General features: G+C 35.7%; 1 protein-coding gene across 2 annotated transcripts in view; it reads left to right on the top strand.

Moving 5' to 3' along the window:
• Positions 1-27500, top strand: part of LOC136034350 (syntenin-1-like) — a 151002-nt gene that overhangs the window by 45013 nt on the left and 78489 nt on the right. For both annotated transcript variants that reach the window (XM_065715483.1, XM_065715482.1), the window contains exon 4: positions 17928-18065. In XM_065715483.1, coding sequence (XP_065571555.1) covers positions 17928-18065 — 138 coding nt within the window. The remainder of the gene's footprint in view (positions 1-17927; positions 18066-27500) is intronic.

The following is a 27500-nucleotide window of genomic DNA, read 5'->3' on the forward strand; positions in this document are numbered from 1 at the left end:
ATTCGCTATGCATATGCTATTTCATTGCAGTCAAAGAGAGGTTATGAAGTTGCTAAAGCTCTTGAATCCATCCTTTAAAAAGATCGTTATAGGAAGATTCAAACGGACCGGTGTAGAGAATTGTATAATCCATATGTAAAGAAGATTTTAATGAAATATAATGCAATGCTTTATGATATTCATAGTCGGATAAAGGCAGCATTGGCTGAACGGTTGATAAGAACTATTCGACTTTTAATTCCAAATTATTTCACATTGAAAAATACTGCTGATTTTATTCATGATTTGTATAAAATCATTTCACTTATAATCAACGTCCTCAGTTATCCGTGTCTAATTCCACCCTATGAAATTTCATCGAGAAGATGATAATACATTTGACATGTTTCTTAAACAGTATCCCAATGAAGGGAGGGAAGTGAAAAAGAAGAAATTCAATGTTGGTGATTCTGTCCAAATCGATTGAGCTACTAATGTCTTCAAAAAGGGGAAGTACTTATGGTCCACTGAACATTCTAAAGTATTCAGAGTTTTAGACACTAAACCCGTAATCTATCGTCTACGTGACATGAAAGATGATGAGATACTGGATGGTTTTTATGATTTTGAATTACAAAAAGGTATTAACAGTGGAATGTATCAAATTGAAAAGATACTGAAGAGTCATGATCGTAGGGGTAAGATACCTTGTTCATTGGCTAGGATACAACTCTGATTTTGATTCTTGGATATCTGCTGAAGATGGTGCATAATGCCAAATGATTTCTATGTGGCGTTTATGTCCAATGCCGCTGATGTCCTCTACAATGATTTGAATGAAACAAGCGTTTTTTGAACAAAACTCCACCGCCATCAAATTCAACGAAGGAAAATATGAAGTTACATTTGTCTATTGTATTCTCAAAAATACATATAATATCTTCTGAGAAAAGACCATACATATAAAAGAAAAATTAGACCACACGATTGGGCACTCCTTTTGGACTATGAATGTATAGAAGAACTTCACTGTAATAAGTACCCATATGTCTAACTAAAATACAAAGAATTTGGTAGTATGACTGATTTGTGTCGTGTAGTCAATAGAAAAATATCTGCTTGTACAAATGGTTAATTTAAGTTTAATTATTCAGTGGATCATGGTAAGATTTACATTTGCTCACCAAATGACAATGAAATGATCCATCTTAACGATATATGTTTTTGAACGAAAAATCACCCACGAACTATAATATGTTCTTGAACGAAAAATCACCCACGAACATGTTCAGTACTACAATATAAAGCATCTTCACTATGTTCATGTAAACACTTCGTCTTTAGAACTCTGCCAGTTAACATTAAGAAGTGAATTAGGTGATCCTTAAAAATAACAAAAGGTTTGGCTGTTATTAAATTTCATTTTCGATCCATTCAACAACGAAATGAGTGATAGAACAAATACATTTGTTTGTCCTGATATTGATTGCCATATTACTACTCTCAGTCCACGACGATTGGGACATGGAATGGACTGTTGCAAAGGTCGTTCGTCAGTGTCAGGCTATGGTCTTGGCAGTTGGTTAGCTAAGTTGTTTCGCTTTGCACTACCCCTGGTTAAAAAACATATTGCTCCGGTTGCCACAGATTTTGCATCCTCTACACTACGCGATTGGGGGGCTGACAAGGATTTGAAGAAAGGGTCTCACAAAATAACTCCCACCGCCATCGATCGGTTATCCTATGAAAACTGTATCCAACATAATTTGTTTAGACAAATATGTGTCCACATAAATGGAACATTTGTATGCAACTATTGGCAACAACATATCAAACTATGCAAGCTCCATTCAAGTTATACTGATGACTTCAATGTTCTATAAGAAATGGAGAGGTCTGACGATAACTCAATTCGGCAGTGAGCACGGAGTAACATCTAGTTGGTAAACTAAATCATGAAATATTTAATATACCTCAATGGATGCTTTCCAATGTTAAGATTGATATAAAGTTACAACTCGCCCCGTCCAATTTCTTTTTGAGAAAAACACTTGATGCAGCACCCGATGCAAACGCCAATCTCGCCTCGGCAACTTCATGTATGAAAACAACAAGTTGCGAGTTCCGTTGCTTTAGCCAATTGAAAAATTAAAAAACATTGGAAATAATTTCAAACTTCTCGTTCCTCACACAATCACCAATCAACGACATATTGCCATGGGTTCAAGTACCTACACCGACTCTTCATTTGTCAATGGCGGAATTTCTTCAAAACTTTCCTTGACATTTGCTGTGCCTTAGGATCATGGACTAGTTCTCCACGCAAATTTGAAATGTTTAGACTTTCCTCTCTTATGTGTAAAGTAAATGATATCCTCTCTAAAATTTGTACTTTAAAAAATCCAGTAGGACCCTACATGAATTGACATTGTAATCACTGGATCGAGAATCACAACTGTTTGAAAATAGTATAACCGATATGATGTTCGCTAAAAGTCATAGTAATGTCGTATTTGATTTGTCTGGTACTCAAGACGTGAGTATTGTCCGAAGGGGCACTGAATGCTTAGAGTGTACCTTTTCCGAACCATTGACAAAAAATGTTGCGTTAATCTCACTAAATCAGTTTGAAACCTTTTGGGAAATTACCCCCGAAGGCAGTGTTTCATTAGACTTGAAACTTGTTTCATTAGGCACCAAAAACACAAATCATATAGTTGATATATTAAACACGGATCCATACATGTCCAAATACAAATGCTTTTGCATACCCACGGATTTCCTTGAACATATTATGGTGCTATCAATACCATTATCATTGTTAATTGTAGTCCATTGATTGTGCGGACTAGGTATTGGTTGTGCATCTTTCAAACAGTATAGAATTTGGATTTTTTTTTTTTTTTGATCCTCTAGGTCTACCATATGCATTTTACACACCTCATATCAGAAACTTCCTTGAAAGTGAGAAATCCATTGTTACAAGTACAAGATTACAAGACAATAGAAACAAGTACAAGATTTATCAACCAAAAGCTGTGGTTGTCATACCTTATTATATTTTATTATTCGATGTCGTGACTAAACTCACAATGAATTTCTCAAAGTTGACGTAGACAATCCTTGATTGAATGACTTCAAAGTAGAAAATATCCTGTTCTGCTTGTGTAATATTAATTTCAGTACTTTAAGAATAGAGTGTTTTAATAATGTTTGTAAATTTGTTTATTAATAAAACATATATGACCAATAAAAAGTCTGTCTTCGTCTTTTAGATTTCTTCTTCTTTGTCATTTAAGTGGTCGTTGAGAGTGATTAGTGGTGGCAAATCACTGGGATTCAACTTGTACTGATCTTGGCGTACAAAATCAGGGTCACATCTTCTACTATATAACTTAACTTCCTTTTTATTATACTTCTTAGTGAAGTCGATGATACTATTTTAATTTATATTGTAAATATAAATCAATGTAAATATGTTTATAGTGTAAGATTCACATGTTTCAATATGCTTATTTGAAGTAATATCACATACGTATTCTCATGTTAAGAATCACTTTCTGTAACAGCCAAATAAAAATCAGTAGGTTTGTAATCATAACTACCATTGTCCTCACAACGATGACCTATAAACCATACTCTCCTGTTGTTTTTACAATTGAGACGTGTTCCAAATTCTTTTTCCAAAGCACTTCAAATTCACGACGATAGAAATAAACTGAAATCACGTTTTGGGTTTGTTTTTTTCAATCATTCCAGGGGTGGTATTTTTGCCATTAATTGCACCTATGGTACTGACAATGGCAGCATAGGTATCCTCTAATGTGAGAGTCATAAACCTCCGTAAAAATGGAATTACTGTCTGTAATTTGTAGGACATATCCTTAGGCAATTTACATGGATTGCATAACCAATGCTTTTCGCTGTAGTCATCAACACTAGTACACTTCTCACATGACGACCAGCTGCCCAACGAATATAAACAAAGTGGACATGTGTAGAGCATTTTTCATTGTTGACAGTCATTTGTATAATGACAAATGACCAAATAGACTCTCCCACCACCAAATAGAAACTGACTTGCAAAGAATGGAAATGTTCGTTTTTACTTCTAGAAAGTGGAGTGATCAAGTGATGTCAAAATCAATTATACCTGGTTGGGCAGGATTTTGAATTGTCGGTTGTTATCAGGAAAGAACAGATACAGAAAAAAAATCATTCGGATAGAGTCTTAAATCAACCTGGAAACTTGAGTGTTTTTATGTAGTGCTCAAAAGCAAATCCACAATATCATTTTGTTAAGGCAGGTCGTCCTTGTCTGGGTTGGGAGGATGTCATAAATAAAGATTTAAAGGAAATGGGAACTTCCTGGGAGGGTGTAAAGAGGGAGGCTTTAAATAGATTAGGTTGGACGAGGAGCGTGCGTAGCTGTGTTGGCCTCAGGCAGCTTGGTGCTGCAGTGAGTTATTAGTAGTAGTAGTAGTTTGTTACTGTTAGTATGTCAGTAAATTGAGTAAATGCATTTGGCCTACGACGTAAAAGCCTCATATAATAATGCAAAGTTGGAGAATCATTTTCCTTGATATCGTCAAGCATTTTTTGAGAGATTATATTCTTTTGCACATGCAACCTTTGAAATTGATCTTTTAGATTCAAACATTTTTCGAAAGTAACAAGATTCCGCATTTCTTTGTCTTTCAAATCTTCCATTTTTGTTCTTGACACTCCCACTGCCGATTATAGGCTAAACTAACAAAGCCAGAGAATGAAGATTCTTTCTACTTTGTGTACACTCTCAGCGCCTGTTGGTATCGTAGTGAGAGGCTTGAGCGATCAACTAAAATATCAACAAGATAATAGATCATATAAAACATTTTTATTGCCTGAAATGTAACAGTAGAATAGTATATATAAATATATATATATATATATATATATATATATATATATATATATATATATATATATATATATATATATATATATATATATATATATATATATATATATATATATATATATATATATATATATATATATATATATATATATATATATATATATATATATATATATATATATATATATATATATATATATATATATATATATATATATATATATATATATATATATATATATATATATATATATATATATATATATATATATATATATATATATATATATATATATATATATATATATATATATATAAATATATATATATATATAAATATATATATATATATATATATATATATATATATATATATATATATATATATATATATATATATATATATATACGTATATTTATGTATATATTTTCACGCTTTTCATGAGGTGAGTCAATCCACTGTCTTCAATTCGCTTCATGTTTGCTTTCAAACCATGTTTTAGTCTTAAATTCACTTTTGCAGTGAAAAGTGTTTGTTCTTCCAGCTTAATCTATGTTGAACTGTGATACTAAGTAACTACATCAAACTTTTATATCTATGATCACTTTATGCTCGCCAGATGAGTACTGTGCGCTTGGAACCTTCGGATAGTTTCGTCGGCATAATAAACTTGGCAGGCAATTTTTCCAGTAAACTCAGATACGATATTACAACATAGAGCGCTCATGGTATAGCGACAATATTTTTTCGCATGCAATGTTTCCAGGAAATGTTCTTATAGCGCATCGGGACAGGGCTTTCACGGGACCAACTGAGGGGATTATACTACCCTTTTTTCGCATTGGTGCTCGTATAGTTCAGTTCTTATTAAACCGTCGGATGGAAGTTAGTCGTCGCTCATACGTTGTTTAAAAGATGTGAGACAGGGATCGATTATGAATCCCCTGGATTTTAATGCGCTCTGATCCACACTATTACAAAGAGAATAACCGGAGAATTTGTATTTGAAATTTTGACTTAAGTCTTATGTGCTATGCCGATGACGTACTTATGATAAACAGCCAAGTACACACGTTTCAAATAAATCTTAAATTACTTGTAAAAGGGCACAAATGTGTTTGGTTGTAGGTCAGCGCTGCTAAAGTGGAGTTCCTCACTTATGAGTCGTTCCGAATGTGTGGTCTACTCAGTAATGTGGCTGTTATTGTAGACGGTCATGATGTACGTTCAAGTCATTATCTAAAGTATCTTGGTATAACATATCGTCAGTTGTGTATACGAAGGACATATCTCCATAATTGTAAACTTTCAGAAGAGCAGAAAGAAGCCTCACAACCTTTTTATTTCCCGTAAAACGGATTGGTATCTATTGATCTTAGATATCGATTCGTGCTTGTTTTGCGGTTATCGGAGGGGAAATAAAAATTATAACGGGTTTAAGGATAAGTTGCGTTAAATTGGCTTTGAAATTCAGTCAAACTATAAAAGCTTTGTCATGTCTTTACCAGTTATGGTAAACTTCCCTTTGATACGCGACATGTGATATGGAACTAATATAAAAACAGTCAAACACTGGTAGTCGACAGCGTTATAACGGGCTTAAGGATAGGGTACGTTAAATTGGCTTCACTGAAAATCAGTCAAAGTGTAAAAGCTTCACCACGTCTTTACCAGTTATGGTAAAACTCCTTTTGATACCTGACTGGTGATATGGAATTAATATAAAACTGTTGAACAATGATAGTTGACAGCGTTATAACAGGTTTAAGGATAAGTTATGTTAAATTGGCTTCATTGAAATTCAGTCAAAATATAAAAGCTTTACCGCGTCTTTATCAGTTACGGTAAACGTCCTTTTGATACCTGACTGGCGATATGGAACTAATATAAAACCAGTCGAACAATGATATCCGACAGCGTTATAACGGGCTTAAGGATAAGTTACGTTGAATTGGCTTCACTGAAATTCAATCAAAGTGTAAAAGGTTTACCACGTCTTTACCAGTTATGGTAAACGTCCTGTTGATACCCAACTGGCGATATAGAACTAATATAAAACCAGTCGAACAATGATAATCGACAGCGTTATAACCGGTTTAAGGATAAGTTATGTTAAATTGGCTTCGCTGAAATTCAGTCAAATTATAAAAGCTTTGCCACGTCTTTACCAGTTGTAGTAAACCTCTTTTTGATACCCGACTGGCGATATGGAACTAATATAGGAACAGTTGAACAATGATATCCGACAGCGTTACAACGGGCTTGAGAATAAGTTACATAAAATTAGCTTCACTGAAATTCAGTTAAAGTATAAAAGCTTTGCCACGTCTTTACCAGTTATGGTAAACGTCCTTTTGATACCCGACTGTTGATATGGAACTAATATAAAAACAGTCGAACAATGATAATCGACAGCGTTATAACTGGTTTAAGGATAAGTTACATTAAATTGGCTTCGCTGAAATTCATTCAAATTATAAAAGCTTTGCCACGTCTTTACCAGTTGCAGTAAACCTCTTTTTGATACCCGACTGGGGATCTGGAACTAATATAAAAACAGTTGAGCAATGATAGTCGATAGGTTTGTAATGGGTTTAAGGGTAAGTTACATTAAATTGGCTTCACTGAAATTCAGTCAGGTTAGGTTTGCCGACTGGGGATGTGGACCTAATATAAAAACAGTCGAGCAATGATAGTCGATAGGTTTATAATGGGTTTAAGGGTAACTTACATTGAATTGGCTTCACTGAAATTCAGTCAGGTTAGGTTAGCCGACTGGGGATGTGGAACTAATATAAAAACAGCCGATCAATGATAGTCGATAGCTTTATAATGGGTTTAAGGATAAGTTACATTAAATTGGCTTCAGTGAAATTCAGTCAAATTACAAAAGTTTTCCCACGTCTTTATTCAGCTATCGTTTTGCCTTTTTTTTATGTTTCGCCAATGTGGAATGGGTTATCTAATGCGAAAAAACTAAACATTAGATTAGATTTATTGAGTACCTGAAGTTTCTCTTCCACCTTCCTCTTTACACCAGAAATACTTATCAGGAGAATACTTATCAGGAGAATGAGCATAAATCTTGCAATTAATTCAGCTTTCAGAATTCAAAGATCATGCTCGTGTGGTCATTCTGATCATGTATGTACAAGTAGTAAAACTTTCAATGTTTCCGATTCGTTTTGGCTATATAGCCATCGCAGTTTCTCTTTTCAGCTAATTTTAGTGGTCGTTGAAGGGGTTTTTTATACTCAGGGATAGCGGGGAGCCAGCAAATTTAATAGGGGACGCAGGGTGCAATCGTCGCACTGTATAGCGAGGTAAGTCGTTATTCGTAACATATTTGTCTCTTGTATAGCTTGGAACCCCTTATCCTTTCCTTTTAAAGAGACCTTCTCATATTCTATCAAATGTAGGAGTCTAAACCAGGAATATCAGATTACCGATTTTTCTTTCAAAACTGACCGACACGCAACCTTCTAGATATCTCTTGGAGTCTCATCTTGGCATCTCGTCTAGATTACATACGAGCAAGCTTAACCCTTTCTACCATCGTATTGGTTTCCGTAACATCTTGTAAGCATACTTCACTCTTTTCTCTTAATTTTATGGAAAATGTTCCTTCTTCAATTACAGGTTTATTATGAAGAAATTTGATGGGTAAGAGCTTAACATGCTAAGAGCAGATAATTAATTTCAAACTACTATTAACAACTCACACCAGGACCAAGCTGCTTGAGGCCAACACAGCTACGCACGCTCCTCCTCCATCCGAATCTATCCAAAGCCTCCCTCTTTACACCTCCCAAGAAGTTTCCATTTCCCTTAAATCTTTTGTTTATATCTTCCCACTCCAACCGTGGACGACCCGCCTTCAGTTTCGTCCTACACGGTTGGCCGAAAAGGTCAATTTTTGACAATATGTCATCTTTTATCCGTAGAACGTACCCTAGCCATCTCAATCTTTCTCTCATTATAGCCCTAGACAGCTGGATGGAACTGCAGTTTTCGTACGGTCTACTGCTTGAAATACAGTCAGTAAGCCGGGTATTCAGAACAATGCTTAGGCAATTTTTCTGGAAATCGCCTAGCAAATCTTTATCCACTTTCCGGAGTGCCCATGCTTCAGAGCCATATTTGACCACTGCCATCACTATAGCTATCAATATTCTAATCTTGGTTTGCAGACCTATTTTCCTATTCTTCCAAACTTTTCTTAACTGTGAAAAAAAAAACACCCTGAGACTTGGCCATTCTACTTTTAACATCTTCACTACTCCCACTGTCTATGCTAATAATACTACCAAGGTTAGTGGAGCTGTCAACCTGATTGATCTTTTCGTTACCTAACGTCAATTTTTCATCTTCACTTATTGCTAGCCTTTGTGACTTAGTCTTCTTGACAATAATTTTCAAACCTATTTTAGCACCCTAGACTCGCAAAATCTCTAAAAGTTCATTCACTTTGCGCTCACCCTTTTATCTAAGACACTTTTATCTAAGATCATCAGTATAATCTAAGTCCAGGAGAGTTTTACCTCCCCCATTTGATTCCATGGTTTCCCATTGCCTTTCCTGTCCTCGTTAAGACTAAGTCCTTCAAAACAATTCATATAAAGGGGGATAGAACACAATTCTGCACAACTCCTCATTTAATACGAAACCTGCTGCTAACCTCATTCACTTAACCGCAACAGTGTTATTCTCATACATAGCTCTAATCAGTTTAATATATTTTTCTGGTATACCGTACAAGGATAAGTTCTTCGCTGAAGATCTTCTGTCAACAGAATCAAAAACTTGCTCATAATCTATAAAACTGAAGACCAAAGATGTTTGATAACTCAGGCGCTTCTCAATTATTAATCTAAGAGTGACATTTTGGCCGACACATCTTCTACCTTTTCTTAAACCACACTGTTCGTACTATTAGGTAATTTGCTACCAACAAAGACCAGAGTAATGCCTCGATAACTACCACACTCACTCTTATCACCTTTCTTATACAGTTGTTTAATTAAGGTTTTCTTAAAATCGCTAGGTACTTCCCCTTTTTCAAAAATCGTATTTATAATCCTCGGTAACGTATTTTTAAGCTCAGGGCCGCTATATTTAAAAAACTCATATACCACACTATCAGTACCTGGAGCCTTCTCATTTTTTAATCATTTTAGTACTATCGCTGATTCTTCTTCACAAAAGAAGTCTCTCTTCATATCTCAAGGTAACTTTTTGATTTTCCTCTGTATCTTTTCCTGCAACCCTGTCTCGGTTTAGCACATTCTCAAAATGTTCTGCTCATTTCTCTTTAACTCTTCTCCTTACCACTAATTGTGGCCCCATTCTTATCTTATACTGGGGCAAGTCCGGATTGACTACTACATCTCACTTTATTAACATGCCAGTACAATATTTTTTTCTATTTTGCCGTCTAGCTGCATCTTCCGGATTCTCGCCAATTTTATCCAAGGCCTCCGCTTCACACCTCCCTAGATCATATCATAATGCTTTTTTCCACTTTCTTTACGTTCCTTTTATTTTCATATGATCAATCACTCAGCTAATTCTTGTACAAACCCCTTCTCCTCTCTATTAAATATAAAGCTTTTTCAATAACGTAGCTAGCTATGCTCCTAACTTTCTTCCCTAAGACACCATCAGCAACTTCACAAATTGTTTTTCTAAAATCATTCCATCCATCTTCCACAACCAAGCAATACTAATCAAAGGGCTTCATTTTTAATTTCAAGCAATTTTCTTTTTCCCTTATATTCCTCCTAAATCTGTTTTTTTAATTGGCGTACACTCGTTTATCACTCCTAACCTTAAGTTTTTCAGCTGTTCGTATATTCCTACACCAAGACATACTTTCAAGGTTTTATTTTATTATATTAAAATAATTTTTCTTTTGTTGCCCCTAAATCGGCTTTCTACATTAGCTTACTCTTCTTTTTTCTCTCCTAATGTTACATTTTTGACTTATCGTATACTCCTACACCAATCAATACTATTGAAAAGATGTTACTCTATTAATTTCAAACATGTTCCCTTTCTTTACATTCCTCCTAAGCCTGCTTTTTACATTGACCTACACTCCCTTTTTTCTCCTTACCCTACTTTTTCGGCTTTACTTATTCTCCTACACCAAGCAATACTACTTAAAAGGTTTTTTACTATTGATTTCAAACTAGTTCTTTTTTCACTCGCAACCATACTTTTCGGCGTTACGTATACTTTTACACAAACCAATACTATACAAAAGGTGTTAATTTCAAACAAGTTCTTTTTATCTTTATATTCCTTCTAAACCTGTATTTTCATTCATTTACACTTCTTTTTACACTCCTAATCTTACTTTTTCGGCTTTATGTTTTGAGTTTGAATCATCATAGTTTTTATTTCTGCTTAGCTTAAAATTTACCACGGCCTTTACTTTTCTTTGGAAAACTTCAACAATCATTTTTTTTTTTTTTTACCCTGGTCCGGTGGTTTCCGGCACTGTATGATACGACGGATTCCCCTGGAAAATTTTCCAGTGAATCCTCCTCTAAAAATATGAACGTAACAATTTGAGGCTGAATAGAAGGCTGTAGTATCAGGTGCTTTCTGTGGGTTAGCCACCTCTATCAGCTGTGTGAATGTTGCTTTTGGATTTTTTCAAAGCTGCAGCAACTCTAAATTTCCTCATGATTCGTGATCATATATCAAAGAAAAAAAGACTGCTTGATTAGATGATGTTACGGCAGAGAGGGTGTAGAACAGGAGGAAAATGATGACGGTGGTATTTAATGTACCCTTTTATGAAAGTATTAAGAGTAGAGATTTTCAGGGTCTTCTTTCAGTTTTGAAGCATTGTAAATATAGAAGCTAAACTTTACCGTATAAGCTAAGAGTGGATTAAAATGAACAGGATAGTAAAATGAACGGAAATCAAATATAATTTTTTTTGTATATAATTAGAGAAGAGCATTAAAACTAAATAATAAGTAATTAATCTACTGAGTAAGGGGATTCATACTTCCCAATATCTTATTGTGTACCCTACAGCGACTCTTGTTTCTCATTGCTTCACTATTGAATCCTCTCATTTAGGAGTAATATAATAAAGTTTTGAAGGAAAGTGTCTTAACCCGTTAGCAGGTGTAATCTATAGTATTGGCCGGCAGGTTGGTGTGCGTTGTAAGATCAGATGCATTTGGGGGGAAATGACGGTAAGGAGGGAGAGGCTAATTGCCCTCTGATTACCTTTGATTCTTTAAAAGTAAACTAGAGCTTTTGATTGCCAATCTAATGAGCCTCCTAAAAAATATACGACCATCCCTTTCATAAAAATCATTTATTGTAATAATGGGTAGTCTACTTTTCTTTAGTAAAGTGCGAATTATATTCTGGTCTTGAGAAGGCATGGGAGTTGTCAGCCCTACCGAAGTGAATTTCTTCTTGTTTTAGTTCGAATCTGTTATTTATTGTAATTTTTGTTCGTTTTGGGTTTTATTTATTTATTGATGGTTATTAGTGGTATTTTTACCCTTGGTAAATTATTTAATTTTATTTCTTCTATTTTTTTGCTTAATGGAGTCCTTTACTTGAAAAAAAATTTCGTGGGAAAAGTTTTTTTAATTGATTATAATAAATAATAAATCGTTGAAGCATTATGGTTCTTTCTTACAGGCAACGCTATAGCGCTGCGTCTGTTGAGATTCTGTCACATTTCATTAGTACATTATTTTCTTGTTGTTGTTTTTCGGTGTTTTTGAGTAGTTAAGACTTTGACTGGGAGACAGGAATAAGTTTAGTCTTGTATCGTTGGTAAATTCTAGTGACCGCAGCTTAAACTTATCTTATTTTTCTACCAATCGAAAGTTTTATGGCAGTCATTTGGTGAAACCTTAAACAAAGTAATTGTAGGGCACCAGGCACCTCCCACTCCCCTTTTCACTGCCCTACCCCTAAAGGTATCTGATCGAAGCTTCAAGATAGCCATTTTGTTCAACATAGCTGAACGTAACTATGGCTTTGGGGATGACAAACCCCTCCCCCACAACCCTTCGATAAGGGCTGTAGCTTATAAAATTTTTTCTTTGTTTACAAATGGGATCTATGATTTGGAAGGGGGGACAAAGGCGTAATTTTTTTTAAAATCATGGGGGAGGGGGCAAAGTTGGAGCCAATTTAAGCGAATCAAGTGAAAATTGATAGTTAAAAAAAAAATGAAAAATGAATCTCATGCTACCATAAAGGCAAAGATATATACTAAAGAAAACTGGCCTGTTTCTCTGAATGCTTGAATGATGCACGATTATAATAGTGGATAAAATTTTGAAGAAACTAAATTTCAGGTTTTGGGTGGATCGGGGTTTGGAGGTTGGCAAACTGGGGTTGGCGGGGGGGAATAAACTGCCACATAGCGAATTTTACTAATTACGTGGGAGGGGGGAATGTTTGTTCTTGGTTTTGTAAAATGCGTAAGGATATTAAAGTGAAGCTCTTCTGGAATCTTAAGGGAAGTGTCTAGCTAAATAAAAACACAAAATGTTCATGTAGCTTGTAAAAAAGGCATACCAGCAATATTTTTGAAATTGTTTAGGTTATTACGTCGAAACTTACAGGATACGATAAGTAGTATGTTCAACCGACCAAAAGGGAAAATGTGCATGCTACTACCACTACTACTAATACTACCGCTACTACCACGACAATGCTAATGTTAAGGGTATTAAGGTGAAATCTTCTGGAAATGCTGACGGGAATGTTGAACTAACTAAAATGCACTATGTATATACTGATAATACTACTTCTACTACTACGACGATGGTCTCCTTTTCGGGACCCCTTCCTATTTTTAACAGAGACAAGTTCAGATTAGCAATTCCCTGTCAGTTTATTAACAAGCCAGTACAAGATATTACTATTTTTCCGTCTGGCGTCATCTTCCACATGTTTGGCAGTTTCATCCAAGGCCTCCATTTCACACCTCCTTAATTGACATTTTAATCCATTCTTCGTTTTCTTTATATTCCTCTTATTTTCACATGATCTATCACTCATATAATTCTTGTACAGGTCCCTGGTTTTCTCTATTAAACGTAAAGCGTTTTCACCAATATTCATAGCTGCGTTTGTAACTTTCTTCTCTAAGACACCATCAGAAACCTCACAAACAATTTTGCTAAAATTATTTTGTTCATCTTCTATATTGTCAAATTTTTAACTCTCCATTTTTATATTTACCTGTTCCGGGAAAGTTTCTGTCAAATTCATATCTTGGGGTCTATCAGTTTCCACAACTAAACAGAGCTTGTTTATGAATCATCTTGACATAAAGTTGTTTAATGACTTTAAATAACAAACAATTCCAACAAGGTTGTATATGTAAAGATTTTAATTTTTGGTTTACCCCATGATATTACCTCACACTTTTAAGGAACTGAACAACTGAGTATGGGGCTCAGTTGCACGAGACTTTTGTTACACGAGGGTTCAGTTGTACGGGGGTTCAGTTGCAGCGGGGTTCAGTTAAATGGGGTTGTGTTGCAAGGGGGTCTAGTTGCATGAGGGTTAAATTAAAAAGGGTTCACTTGCACGAGGGTTCAGTTGCAATGGAACCGCGGGTTGAAGGCTTGTGATCTTGGAAGTTTGGTGAAGATTTTACTTGTGTTTGTTCAACCAAAAGAAGATATTTTAGTAATATCAGAGCTAGTTGAAGCTCATTTTAATTAGATATTCTTATTTTTGTAGTTAAGAGGACAGAAACATGTGAAAGATAATCTTAAGTCCATAGTAGATGTTTAAATGCAAAAACATTTTGAGGGGAATCTAAAATTTTTGCAACTGCAATTGAATAGTAGATTTGCCTTAGATTTTCCTCTCAGCAATCTCAGAAATTAATTCGGTGGTGTGCCGCCGCCATTTGTATTGGCAGGGTGTCGGCGCGACGAATCCTTTGCGACGGCAATACTGAAATGTTTTATGTGGCGCACCGCCGGTTTCAGAGTGGCATCGGTCACTACTAGGGTATTTACAAAACGTTGCTAATTTGTTTTTTTTTAAATAAGTTTTTTTAATTAAGATGGAATTATTCGGCTTTATAGGCTAACGGATAATTTCCGGTGGGTAGGGAAGTTCCAAGAGCATGAGCTTTCCAAGGGAAATTTTACATTGGGGGAATTATCCAGAATTCTTATGCGATATTCTTTTTATTTGTCTTACTTTATTTTGCCGATTCAATTTTACATGCGGAGATATTAAGAGGAATTGTCAGGGGGAGACATTTACTGGGTTGGAATTGTCTAGAGTATCTTTCCGTAGGTGGGGGGGATTATCCACGGGAGAAATTCTCCATGGGGGAGTTTTCGCCCGAATAAAATCTCCTGGGGGATGTTTTCGCGGTAGCACCTTTCTACTAGGGGCTGGGGGAGGGTATTTGTGGGAAGAATTTTCCATGGAGGGAGGATTTTGGAATCATTTTAAAACCAAACAGAAATTAAAGTCTTTTTCAAATGAAAATGGGCTAAGAAAACAATTCTCGGCCGGAACTGTCCGTAAGAAATTTTCCGGGAGTAATTTTTAGCCAGAATGGAATTGTCCGGGGTGAATTTTCCTGGTTGGTAGTTTTTGGAGCATAGTTTCTGGAGGTAATTTTCCAGAGGAAATCTTACACGTGGGGAAACTTTTTTTTTTACTGAAAGTAAGAAGAGAGATTAAAACTTTGAAAAGGAACAACAATTTTTCCGTATATGAAAGGGCCTGTCCCCTCCTCAACACCTCGCTCTTTACGCTAAAGTCCGACTCTTTGTCACAGCTCTTTTCTTTAATATAATAAAAAAAAACTTCAGCGTAAAGAGTGAGGTGTTGAGGAGGGGACAGCCCTTTCCATATACGGAGTAATTTCTGTTCGTTTTATGTTTTAATGTTGCTTTTTCCTTTCATAAAAAAAAAATTATTTAGTACACAAAAATAATACAAACCAAGGAACTCATTGAACTTTTGCATATAGCCCAAGGCCTTATCCTTAAAATATAACAATATTGATTGCCGGAAGTCTCAGTAATTTCTATTTTTCAATGGTAGGCCTACAATGACGAAAATATGGTTTGAAGTTAATTAGATCTTTCATATCAATATTGAAGAATTAATATAAATTTTCATAATTGTTAAAAGTAAATTTTCATTTACAATGCTCTTTTTTCCAGTTTTGTTCCTCTTTGAAAAGTTATCTAATGCCCCCTTTACCTTCCAAGTCTTGGACCTTTTGTCCACCTGTGATACCATAACGTGTACCTTTATAAGATTGTCAAAAGTTGCCTAAGTTCCTCTGAATTTTTATTTGTATTCTTTCTATTTTTATTAAGATAGTCTCTATTTTTTTTTCTATCCTCATCAAGCGTAATGTTAATCTAATTTCCCTCTATAATTGGCTAATCAAGCGCATATTCTCTTTTGTGCCGTACTAATAGACAGTAGTGATAATGGTATTGTATGTTATAAATCTCCATTGGGGCAACACCCTTCGAATTTAGCTCTAAGTAGAAGTATGTTTAGTATATAGGCTAGTTATGTTTCGGCTTTTCTCCTGTAAGCACTGAACTTAACCAAGAGAAGGATATGTCTTCTGTAACAGAACGTGAGGTACTATTATCTGCCGTAAATGGATAGATTAATTTAGAGGAAAATGCCTCCTTCAAGAAGCTCAGGGGACCACTAAACCTGGGTCGAACTGCTATCGTTGCATGTACACCCTATGTAAGATAATATTTTTTTTGATTATTGGGGAGAGGGGATAATGAGAAAAAGCACCGTAGTTGACAATGTGAATAAAAAGTTCCCAAGTTTGGGAAAATTGTGATTTGGGGGTGCCAGTTTCGTAGCTCCTCCCTGTGCGCATCTCTCGATCCTTTAGAGAGCCTTTTCCTGTAATTCTTTTAAAAATAGCGCATTTTTACTGTATGGAACTTAGGGAAACGCAGCCATAATTGAACTGTTGAATACATAATTGCACAATCGAACCCTAAAATGCCAAGAAAATTCTTTCAGGTTGTGATATAAAATTATTTTGAGGAGGTAGTTTATCAGACAGATAACTTAAAGGCTAACCGCGCATAATTGTATACTGTAAGTATCAGATTGAAACGAAACTTCTTAGCTGCACGTTAAAATTTTAGCCTTTTTTTTCTCTTCGCTGTAACACAAACTTATTCCTGGGAAGAGTTTAAAACTCTTGCCCTCGTATAAAATTACAGTAGTATCTCATACACCCTGTAATTTTGAATATTTGATAGCTTAACAGCTATTTTATTATGCTTCTTATTGTTTTTTCTAATTTAAAGGGTTGCTGACTACTGACTGTTGTTTACCATGAATGGTTCAATTATTCATATTTATGATCAATGCAGAAAGTGTCCTAGTTTTTCCTTCCATGACGAATTGACATTTTTGATGTGTGACATGTCCAAATATTTTGGATTCATCAGTAACAACTACAAACTGGACTTTGAGTGCCAAGGTCCTGTCAGTTTTTACAGCAACTCTGACCTTTGGGTTACGGTTGTGGAGCAGCATGTGCAACTACGCCTAAAAGAGAAAACGTGTATATTTTCATTTTACACTTGCTCTTTCTCAAACTGAAAAAAACTGGTTTTTTTCTGTGTGTGGAGTAACAAAAAACGATAAAACCTTTTTTGAATTGGGTTTGGCCCTGAAACTAGACAAGAAAATACATAAATCTTATCGGCAAACTGGAATATAATCCGGAAAACTGTTATATTTACGAAAAAAAACTAATATTATCCCTCGAGCTGTGGAAATGTGGGATAAACGATTTTATTCGACCCCAGTTTTGAAGTTTCTCATTTTATCTTGAAATAAATTTTAGTTTTAGTTTGAGAATGGGCCTCTTTTAAGAAAGTATACTCTTCTAATTCCCAAGTAACGCAACAAGAGTTGAATGAAGAGAGTTATGTAAGATGGGGCAACTTCTAGCGTCACTTTAATTTCAATGCTGTTTCTCTGTATAACTGACATTTTGACTTTATGTTTTTTTTTCAGGTTCTGTTATGCAAAGACTTCGCAGGAAAAATTGGGCTTCGAGTTCAACCAATTAGTAAAGGCATCTTTGTAAGTTTTGTTCAAACTGGGTCTCCAGCAGCTATGGGTGGCTTAAGATTTGGAGATCAAGTTTTGCAAGTAAGACTTTTTTTTTGTTTTGCAACAGATTTCCTCTCTTCTGTACTAAATATCTGTAGGTAGAAACTTTAAACATTCAGTTCTTTAAAATGAACATTTATATTTTCTAGATGAGTAAAAATTAGTTCATCCTCAGGAAGCTTTTCAGTATTGAAGTAAAACGTATTTCGTTTTGTTTAATATTAAGTTCTATCTTACGCTTTAGAGGTTGTTATTAATCTTCAGCATGCCTGGTCATCTAGATTGGGTCGACGAGGTACTGCAAAAAGTAGTTTTTGAACTTCTTAAAGAATGGTCAAAATCATAAAGTACACAAGAGAGAAGGATGGCCTTCCACTGAGATAGGTTCGAAGGGCCATCAATGAGAAAAAAAACGACTTAAAATGCCTTTCTTCCTACGTTAAATTCTTTAATATACAGATTTAAATCTTCTGTATTTGATCCTCTGGGAGCTTTTCGGTATTGAAGTAAACATGGTTAGTTGTGTTTAAAATTAAGTTCAATCTCAGACTTTAGGGTTAATAATCTTTAGCATGCCTGGTCATCTAGAGTGGATCGACGAGGAACTATTTCGACGACGAAGAATTAGTTATTTGAACTGCTTAAAAAATGGTCAAAATCATGCAAGTACACAAGAGAGAGGGATAGCCTTCCACTGAGATTGGTTCGAAGGGCCATCCATGAGAAAAAACGATCTAAAATGCCTTTCTTCTTACGTTGAACTTTATTTCCATTGTAGAAATCACATCTGCCCGTCTTAGGGATCGGACTTCTGTGGCTCTATCGACATAATGTACGTAACTTCATATTACTGCACTTTATTACTCAGGGACATTTTTTTTTTTTTTCAACAAATTATTCTGATGGGTCCTTCGAAAGAATATCAACAGACGTTTAGATTGAGACGAAGACTACAAGTGGCACAATGGTCCAGCAAGGGCATAGTTACACATAGGTCTAAACTTTAGGAAAGGATCAAAATAATAGTTATTTGAGGGGAGGGTTTCTTGCCCAAAAAACGTAGTTTTAGTTCCATCCGCATTTTTAGGGATTCTTCGTGGGATAGTCTTAAGAGGGCATACTCGGTGAACAATTATGATGGTGAGACCGAGTGGCGGAAAGAGTGATTTATATTGTTTCTTAGTGAACTCTGTTATTGCAGTTATTTCATGAAACTTACCTGTATTCTTTTGAAAATTTCGTTTAAAAACTTGCATTCTTTTGAAATATACTTTAATTTTAAAATCATCCGGGGATATTGTAAAAGCTATTGTCCCTGAACGTCGATATAATCGCTCTCCTTTAAAGTTTTAGCTTATCCTTCTTTTGTAAGCATTTTTCCAAGTCAAACTCATTGAAAAGAAAGGCACCTACAGCAATTTACCTGAATTGCTTATTTTTACGTACCAACGTGGTTAGTTTTTACTGGGTGCCTAGTACTGACAAAATTGTGACTCATTTGTTTAGGTCAAGTTATATGCATAGTGTAAAAACCCGCCTTATTTTCTGTAACAAGGGTCAGAAGGAATCCAAACCGTCGCAAATTATATTCGCAAATTATGGGAAACAGATTTCACCATTTCTTTGTTCTTGTATAACACAATTAGAAGAGGTCACACCTTCCTTTCCTTTATTAGTGTCCTTGTTAGTAGTGTTCTAGATTATCGGATGATTTTTTTTATAATTATTTCGGTGTTCCCAGTGAAAATGTTAGCGAAATGAATAAGTTTTTGGAAGTTTTGTCAGGTCGAGTTGTGAAAATATGTTCGAAAATTAGTGTTAAGAAGACTAAGTGTTATAAATTTGAATAAATGAAGAGGTGTAATGGGAAGATTGGCCAATTGAATGGTTTCACTTCTCTGGCTTGCTTTATTTGTAAAAAGGGTGGATAAATAGTAAAAAATTTAATAGCCAAGGAAAATTTTTTTTCGCAGTTTATTTATTTTTTTTTTGAATACAAATACTAAAATCAAGATCCAATCTTGAGTTTAAGCCTTCAACCCAAGATTTTCCCATTATTTTTCATTTATTTTACGCCCCCATCCCCTTTCGTTCTCTATTCAAGTTTTAAGGTAATACGATTACCCCAGAATTACTATTAAGAGCTATAATTCAAAGAATTTTTCTTGTTATAATTAAATGTATTTCAGAGTCTAGCAACTTTGTAGGATCCTAAAAAAACATGCGAGTTTAGAATGTGAACTTACAATGCTGAAATCGACCCTTAAAACCAGCTCAATCTTTGGAGCCATGCATCTAGACATCCACTCTCCTAGAACATATCTCAATAATAAAGTATTTAGCTGCTATATACAAAAGAAGAGCACCCCATAAGGCTTTGCTTAGTTAGGGACGTCGGTGGCTGTACGTGAAACAACTCTGGCAATCCAATCGAAGGGTTTATCACCCCATACCCTAAATCAGTTAACCACCCTGTCTAGCCTGTCCTTGACTCATCCCCAGACGTGAATTTTGGGACGCTAACTATTTAGCAAATCCTCGGAGACGCAAGGTATTCGGAGCTTAGAAAAAGGAAAAACGAGTTGGAAGAGGGCTGAAAGAGTAAAAAAGGACATTCAACTGATGATTAAGGCCATGGACTCAACACATTCACTTCTAAGATAAGTGGCCACCACCGCGCTACACTGGTTAGAATCATGAAGAATAATGAAACGGCAACAACAAAAAATACACAGAATACCAATGCGCCAACTTCAAAATCTTAAAAAAACCTTTGAATCTTCCATCTCTGGCCAATTTAAATACTGCCGTTACCCTCAGCTTGGCCCAGCATCCGCTGCCATCCAATGTGTCTGTAGGACGACTGGAGTCATTGGCTGTATGTCCATCTCAACAAAGTTTGGGACTTTGAAGTAAGGAATCCGCGAGGTTAGCGAAAAATAATCGTGCTGATATAATGATGAAGTTGTCTGGCTTGGTCTGAGTGGGAATTCACATATCAAAGAACCACAAGCAAAATGAAAAAGCTAAAAAGGGACGAAAAATCTTTTGGTTCTGGATCATCGCATATAAGAGCCTTATCGCACGATTAAATAGGGATCTTTCTGATTCTCTTTAATCTAAATTTGAGAGAAGCGAAAAATAGGGATCTGGCATAGGAGACGATACAAGGAGCCAAGAGGAATTCGCTCCACTAGCCTTTTAATTTCCAACTTTGAAAACACATCCATAGTTGAAGCAAAACCTAACTTGCCAAATGGCGTCGTTTGAAATTACTCGTGGTGAAAGATACAAAGTATTGTGGGGATGGTGGGAGTGCAGGGGAACGGGGTACCGGCTAAAAAGCACGAAGTAACTTCTTCTGGGTACAGGGTCCTATCCCATATCTGACTAAAGGAAAAGGTTTGGAGGGAATAGGTAATGAATGGTAATAGGGTTGAAGGAAACTGGCTATCATTTCTGATCTTCTGAAGGGATTCCTTCCGAAGATCTTCTCCGATCATCAATCGGGACCAAGTGCCTCAGAAAGTTGATAGGACAGACCTCAAATCACTTCCCATGCTCTCCCAATCCACCCCGATCTTCAATACTACCCAATTGTTCGAAAACGTGTGGTATTCCTTCAATTCCACCTCTTTATGATCTCGTTTTTCGCCAAGTGGAAGAGCTCCTTCTTAAACTTTTTCTACTCCCGCTTTGTTTTTGTAGCAGACGAAAGTTGGTTGAATATTATTATCCGCCATCATAGACTGAATTTCCATATTAATTATGGCACTTGGTATTAACCAAGTGACATATAGCAATCGCAAATTCTGTCGGTCTGTCTGTCGGTCCCGGTTTTGCTACTTTAGGCACTTCCAGGTACACTAGGACGATGAAATTTGGCAGGCGTATCTGGGACCGGGCCAGATTAAATTAGAAATAGTCCTTTTCTCAATTTTACCATCCGGGGGGGGGCGGGAGCGGGGGGCCCGTTAATTCGGAAAAAATAGAAATAATGAAGTATTTTTAACCTACGAACGGTTGATCAGATCTTAATGAAATTTGATGTTTGGAAGGATATCGTGTCTCAGAGCTGTTATTTTAAATCCCGACCGGATCTGGTGAAATTGGGGGGGGGGGTTGGGAGGGGGAAACCTAAAATCTTGGAAAACACTTAGAATGGAGGGATCGGGATGAAACTTGGTGGTAAAAATAATCACAAGTCCTAGATACATGATTGACATAACCGGAACGGATCCGCTCTCTTTGGGGTAGTTGGGGGGGGGGGGTAATTCTGAAAAATTAGAAAAAAATGAGGTATTTTTAACTTACGAACGGGTGATCGGATCTCAATGAAATTTGATATTTAGAAGGATACCGTGTCTCACAGGTCTTATTTTAAATCCTGACTGGATTTGGTGACACTGGGGGGAGTTTGGGGTGGGGGAACCTAAAATCATGAAAAACGCTTAGATTGGAGGGATCGGGATGAAACTTGGTGGGAAAAATAAGCAGAAGTCTTAGATACGTGATTTACATGATTGGAACGGATCCGCTCTATTAGGAGGGGGGTTAATTCTGAAAAATTAGAAAAAATGATGTATTTTTAACTTACGAAGGAGTGATCGGATCTTAATAAAAAGTCATATTTAGAAGGACCTCGTAACTCGGATCTCTTATTTTAAATCTCAACCGGATCCAGCGTCATTGTGGGGGGCAGTTGGGGGGGGTTACCGGAAATCTTAGAAAATACTTAAAGCGGAGAGATCAGGGTGAAACTGGATAGGAAGAATAAAAACCTGTCTAAGATACGTGACTGAAATAAGCGGACCGGATCTGCTCTCTTTGGTGGAGTTGGGGGGGGGGTTAATTTGGAAAAATGAGGTATTTGTAACTTACGAAATGGTGACCAGATCTTAATGAAATTTCATATTTAGAAGGATCTTGTGCTTTAAAGCTCTAATTTTAAATTCCAACCAGATCCTGTGACATTGGGGGGAGTTGGAGGGGGAAACAGGAATTCTTCGAAAACGTGAAAATTGGGGTATTTTTATCTTACGAATAGCTGATCGGATCTTAATGAAATTTTCTTTTTAGAAGGAATTCATGTCTCAGATCTGTTATTTCAAATCCCGACCAGCTCTTTTGACATTGGGGGGAGTTGGATGGGGAAATCTTGGAAAACACGGTGGAGTGGAGGAATCGGGATGAAGCTTGGTAGATAGAATAAGAAAATGTCCTTGATACGTGATTGACGTAATCGTACCGGGTTCGCTCTCTTTGGGGGAGTTGGGGGGAGGGGTTCAGTGATTTGGCGAGTTTGGTGCTTCTGGACGTGCTAGGACGATGAAAATTGGTAGGCGTGTCAGGGAGCTGCACAAATTGACTTGATAAAGTCATTTTCCCAGATTCGACCATCTGTGGGACTAAAGGGAGAAAAAAAATTAGAAAAAATTAGGTATTTATAAATTACGAGTGGGTGATCGGATCTTAATGAATTTTGATATTTAGAAGGACATCGTCACTCAGAGCTCTTATTTTAAATCCTGACCGGCATTAAGCCTCTGATTTTCCTTTTAAATCAATCTATTGTATTCTTAGAATTTTGTTAGAGCTCATACCATATGGGCTCTTGGCTCTTAGCTCTTCTTGCCTCGTCACAAATGCCATATGAGCTCTTAGCTCTTGTTTTGAATTAGGCTCTAGTGTCTGCCATCCCAGACCGAACTTCCAAATTGTAGTTCAGTTCCGTAGATTTTTCTCTTATATTTCTCAGTACTTTTGCCGAGGAAATAAATAAATCGTAACTGAATGGGAACTCCCATCTTGGGTTTTTCATCTTGAACTCTAATTTTTCGAGTTTTTCGCGGGAACACGCGCACTCTAAATTTATTTTCAGGTGCGTCTTCCTGGTGCCTACTCACCGGCGCCTCATCTTTTGGGTAGAAGGTTTGAAGTTTATCATATTCTGTGAGTTGAAATGGGAAATCATGAATGTCAGAAGGGTGGTTTTTATTTGAAACCAGAATACAACGTATCTCATTCTCCATACAAGATGGTTCGGCCATTTTCGTCTCCTTTAGGGATAAGAGACACCTAGTGTCTCCGAAGTTCCCCCTTACAATAAAGTTTGTATCCATAGTTTCCTTTTTAAGTTCTTTGGCATTCTCTGCTGTGGTATTTTCGCCTGTTTCTAGCCAATTACAGCCTAGATCCTTTAACCTATGTTTCAATTCTTCCCAAGGGTTCGAATTTTTCTTTGGGTATGACGGAAGCTTTCCGGAGGTAGCTCAAATCGGTCAAGAATTGCTTCTTTTAATTTTTGAAAGTCCGTCGCGTAATAAATCAGTAAGGCTACAAAAGCAGTTTATAAGTTGATTTAGGTAGGTTTGAATTTTAGTTACCCTTTGTTTATACAGCCAACCATTTAATTCCGCGTTTTTTCATAATCGGAGGTATACAAACACATCTATTCGTTTTCCTTCGTCCGCCGAAGGTGTACTGTACACATTAAATCTATTGCAGACAACAGATTTAATGACTAGACAATAGATTTTCTTTTCTCTCTGCCTCTTCTTTTACGACTAAGTAATTCATACATTACGTAAAATCCAGGTTTTTGGATTTTCACGACCCCCTTCTTGATCCTGAGCTTCTACTGGCTCGACTTTTAAGGCGATTGGGATTTTAATTAATACCCCCTCTCTCATGATCTCATTTTCTGAGTATAATAGCGGAGACCCAGGTTGTTTTCTCACAGTTGAAAAAGTTTGGAATAATAGTAAGACAAGTCTGCAATCCAAGATCAGAATATTATAATCTATGTTTATAAAAGCTTTTAAGCATGGTTCTGAAGTTTGGGCGCTTCGAAAGACATAGAAGATTGATAAAAATTTTCCAGAAGAATTTTCTAAAGGAAAATTTATTTACCCGTATGACTACTCGTATGTCAAACACCATTTGAGTGCATGTATTTCAAACAACAAGTTATTCGAAAACTGTTATTTGATCCCACTTTCTAGGGATATGATGAAAGAAAGGTAGAGGTGGCTAGGACACGTTTTCAAAAGGAACGTTACCAAGGATTGGGCTTTTTGCTCATCCATTGGGGGCTTAAAACAGAAGGAATTTTACAAAAACTGGAATTTTGCGAGAAGAATAAAAAGTAAAACTCTGAATAGATGGGGGGATGAGCATGTGCAAGTGTATTGGCCGCAGGCGGCGTGGTTTTGCAAAGTCGTTATTAGTAGGGGTAGGATGACAGCTACTTTGCGTCGTTTCAGTTTGATTCGATCGGCATACAGCCTGATTTGCACAAGAAGTATCAATGTTCTTCCATTTCCTGATAGCTAAGGTTTTGTTGTCCATCGTCCCAGATGACTCGCCATGTATATTGTTAGTGATGTAAGTCAGCTTCGTTCGATGATGAGCTGTCACATGGATTGAATTTTATAGGAGGGATAATTATCAGAAGATTATCCTCTAATCCCAACAAGACAAGTTTTAATGTTTTTAGAAACTGGCAATTGCTAACACTAGCGGCAAAGTATCGCTATTGATCCCATCATAAATCTTGCTTTAAAAATTACACAAATTTTTACTTCTGATCGTTTTATTTATAATGAAATGTTTGGTGAAAACTCCGTTTTCTTAGTTAGAAGTTGATATTTGTTAAAAGTTGATGTCTTTCACAGTAATTGTAGGTAACACCCCGTTGATTTATCACATGGAGCCCCTTGTTTTAGAAAAACAATTCATAATCCTAGTGTAGGCCTCTAAGTTTCAATCTGTAAGGTAGAAATCTGTGTATGTTGTATGCTAACTTCAATAGTTCAGTTTCTGATACCGCAGACTACCTGTTAAGTTACTCCTTCTCAGTCGCTTAGTAACCAGCAAATCTTATTTTTACTTAAAACATCAGAAAAATTTCAATTTTCCTTAGCTTAAGGCGCGTTATGTTCTAGTTTGTTGTAATTTCAGCAAATATCTTCCTCAGGTTAGATTAATAAATATATCAGCAGTTGAAATTTCTGTTAAATATGTTTCCCTGAACCCGTGCTTATCTAGATTTCCCACGGGACACGTCATTTCTCTGATAAATATACGCCGTAGTTAGTTTCAGCATTTCTGTGCCTTTTTTGTAGACTGCAACTTTGAAGGTTCGCTGCTTGAAATGTCTAATGAATTAATGAAAAAGCTTCTTAAAATTTTCATGGAGGCAATTTTATTCAAAGTTTAAAAGTATATCTCTCCGCATGTTCCAATGTCTTATTTTAATTAACCCTTGTTAAGTGGTAAAACACAAAAGTTGTTTTGAGTTTTCATCATCCTTAGGAAAAATCTGAGAGATTGGGAAAAAAAATGCTAGCTCCTTGGATATTACAATATTCTTGCAATAGCAATGTTATGGCATCGTACTTGGAATAACTCTTTGCTTTATAACATATACACATAAATTCTAAAATAAAATATAATGATAAATATAACAAAAAGGAAAAATAATAAAAATCGTGTTCTTCATTTGTAGCTATGGACTAAGATGGTAATTTGGTGATCCCAGTTTGTGGTTAAAACTAATAAAATAGACAGCTTCAACTATTGCTTTTGTTTATCGATTGCATTGAAGAATCACTCACTATATGAAATTGTGCCGAAAACCGAGTTGCCGAGTATAGCCAGCGGAAAGAAATAAAAAGTCGACGAAGCAAAAGAGGCTTCTTTTTTCGCAAGCAAAAGAGGCTTCTATATGTAAAGCCGGTATATATATATATATATATATATATATATATATATATATATATATATATATATATATATATATATATATATATATATATATATATATATGTATATATATATATATATATATATATGAAAAAACAAGCAAGTGTGGAACAACCGAGTAACACCAAAACTAGCTTATCCTACCTTAGTTCTGGCTCTCATGTATTTAAGTTACCAATTAAATAAAAAAAAAAACTAAATTTTTTAGCTGAAAGTAAGGAGCGACATTTAAACTTAAAACGAACAGAAATTACTCCGTGTATGAAATGGGTTGTCCCCTCCGCAATCCCTCGCTCTTTACGCTAAAGCTTTTAATTGTTTTAAAAAGTAGAATTGTGGCAAAAAGTCAAACTTTAGCGTAAAGAGCGAGGGATTGCGGAGTGGACAACTCATTTCATATACGGAGTAATTTCTGTCCGTTTTAAGTTTTAATGTCGCTCCTTACTTTCAGCTAAAAAAATTAGTTTTTTTTATTTAATTTCTGGACGTTTTTGAATTAATGCATGTTTGGTTTTGGCTCTCCGCACATAAATTATTAAAATGAAATTTGTATATTAATTCTTTTTTTGGCTAAATGGCTTTCTCTTAGTTTTGATCAGACGATCCATTTTTTCGGTTACTTAAAAAGGCAACTAGAACTTTTAATTTTTAACGAACGTTTTTATTAGTAAAAAATATACGTAACTTAAGAATTAACTTACGTAACAA

Source organism: Artemia franciscana, chromosome 13 (genome assembly GCF_032884065.1).
Source record: "Artemia franciscana chromosome 13, ASM3288406v1, whole genome shotgun sequence".
Taxonomy (NCBI): domain Eukaryota; kingdom Metazoa; phylum Arthropoda; class Branchiopoda; order Anostraca; family Artemiidae; genus Artemia; species Artemia franciscana.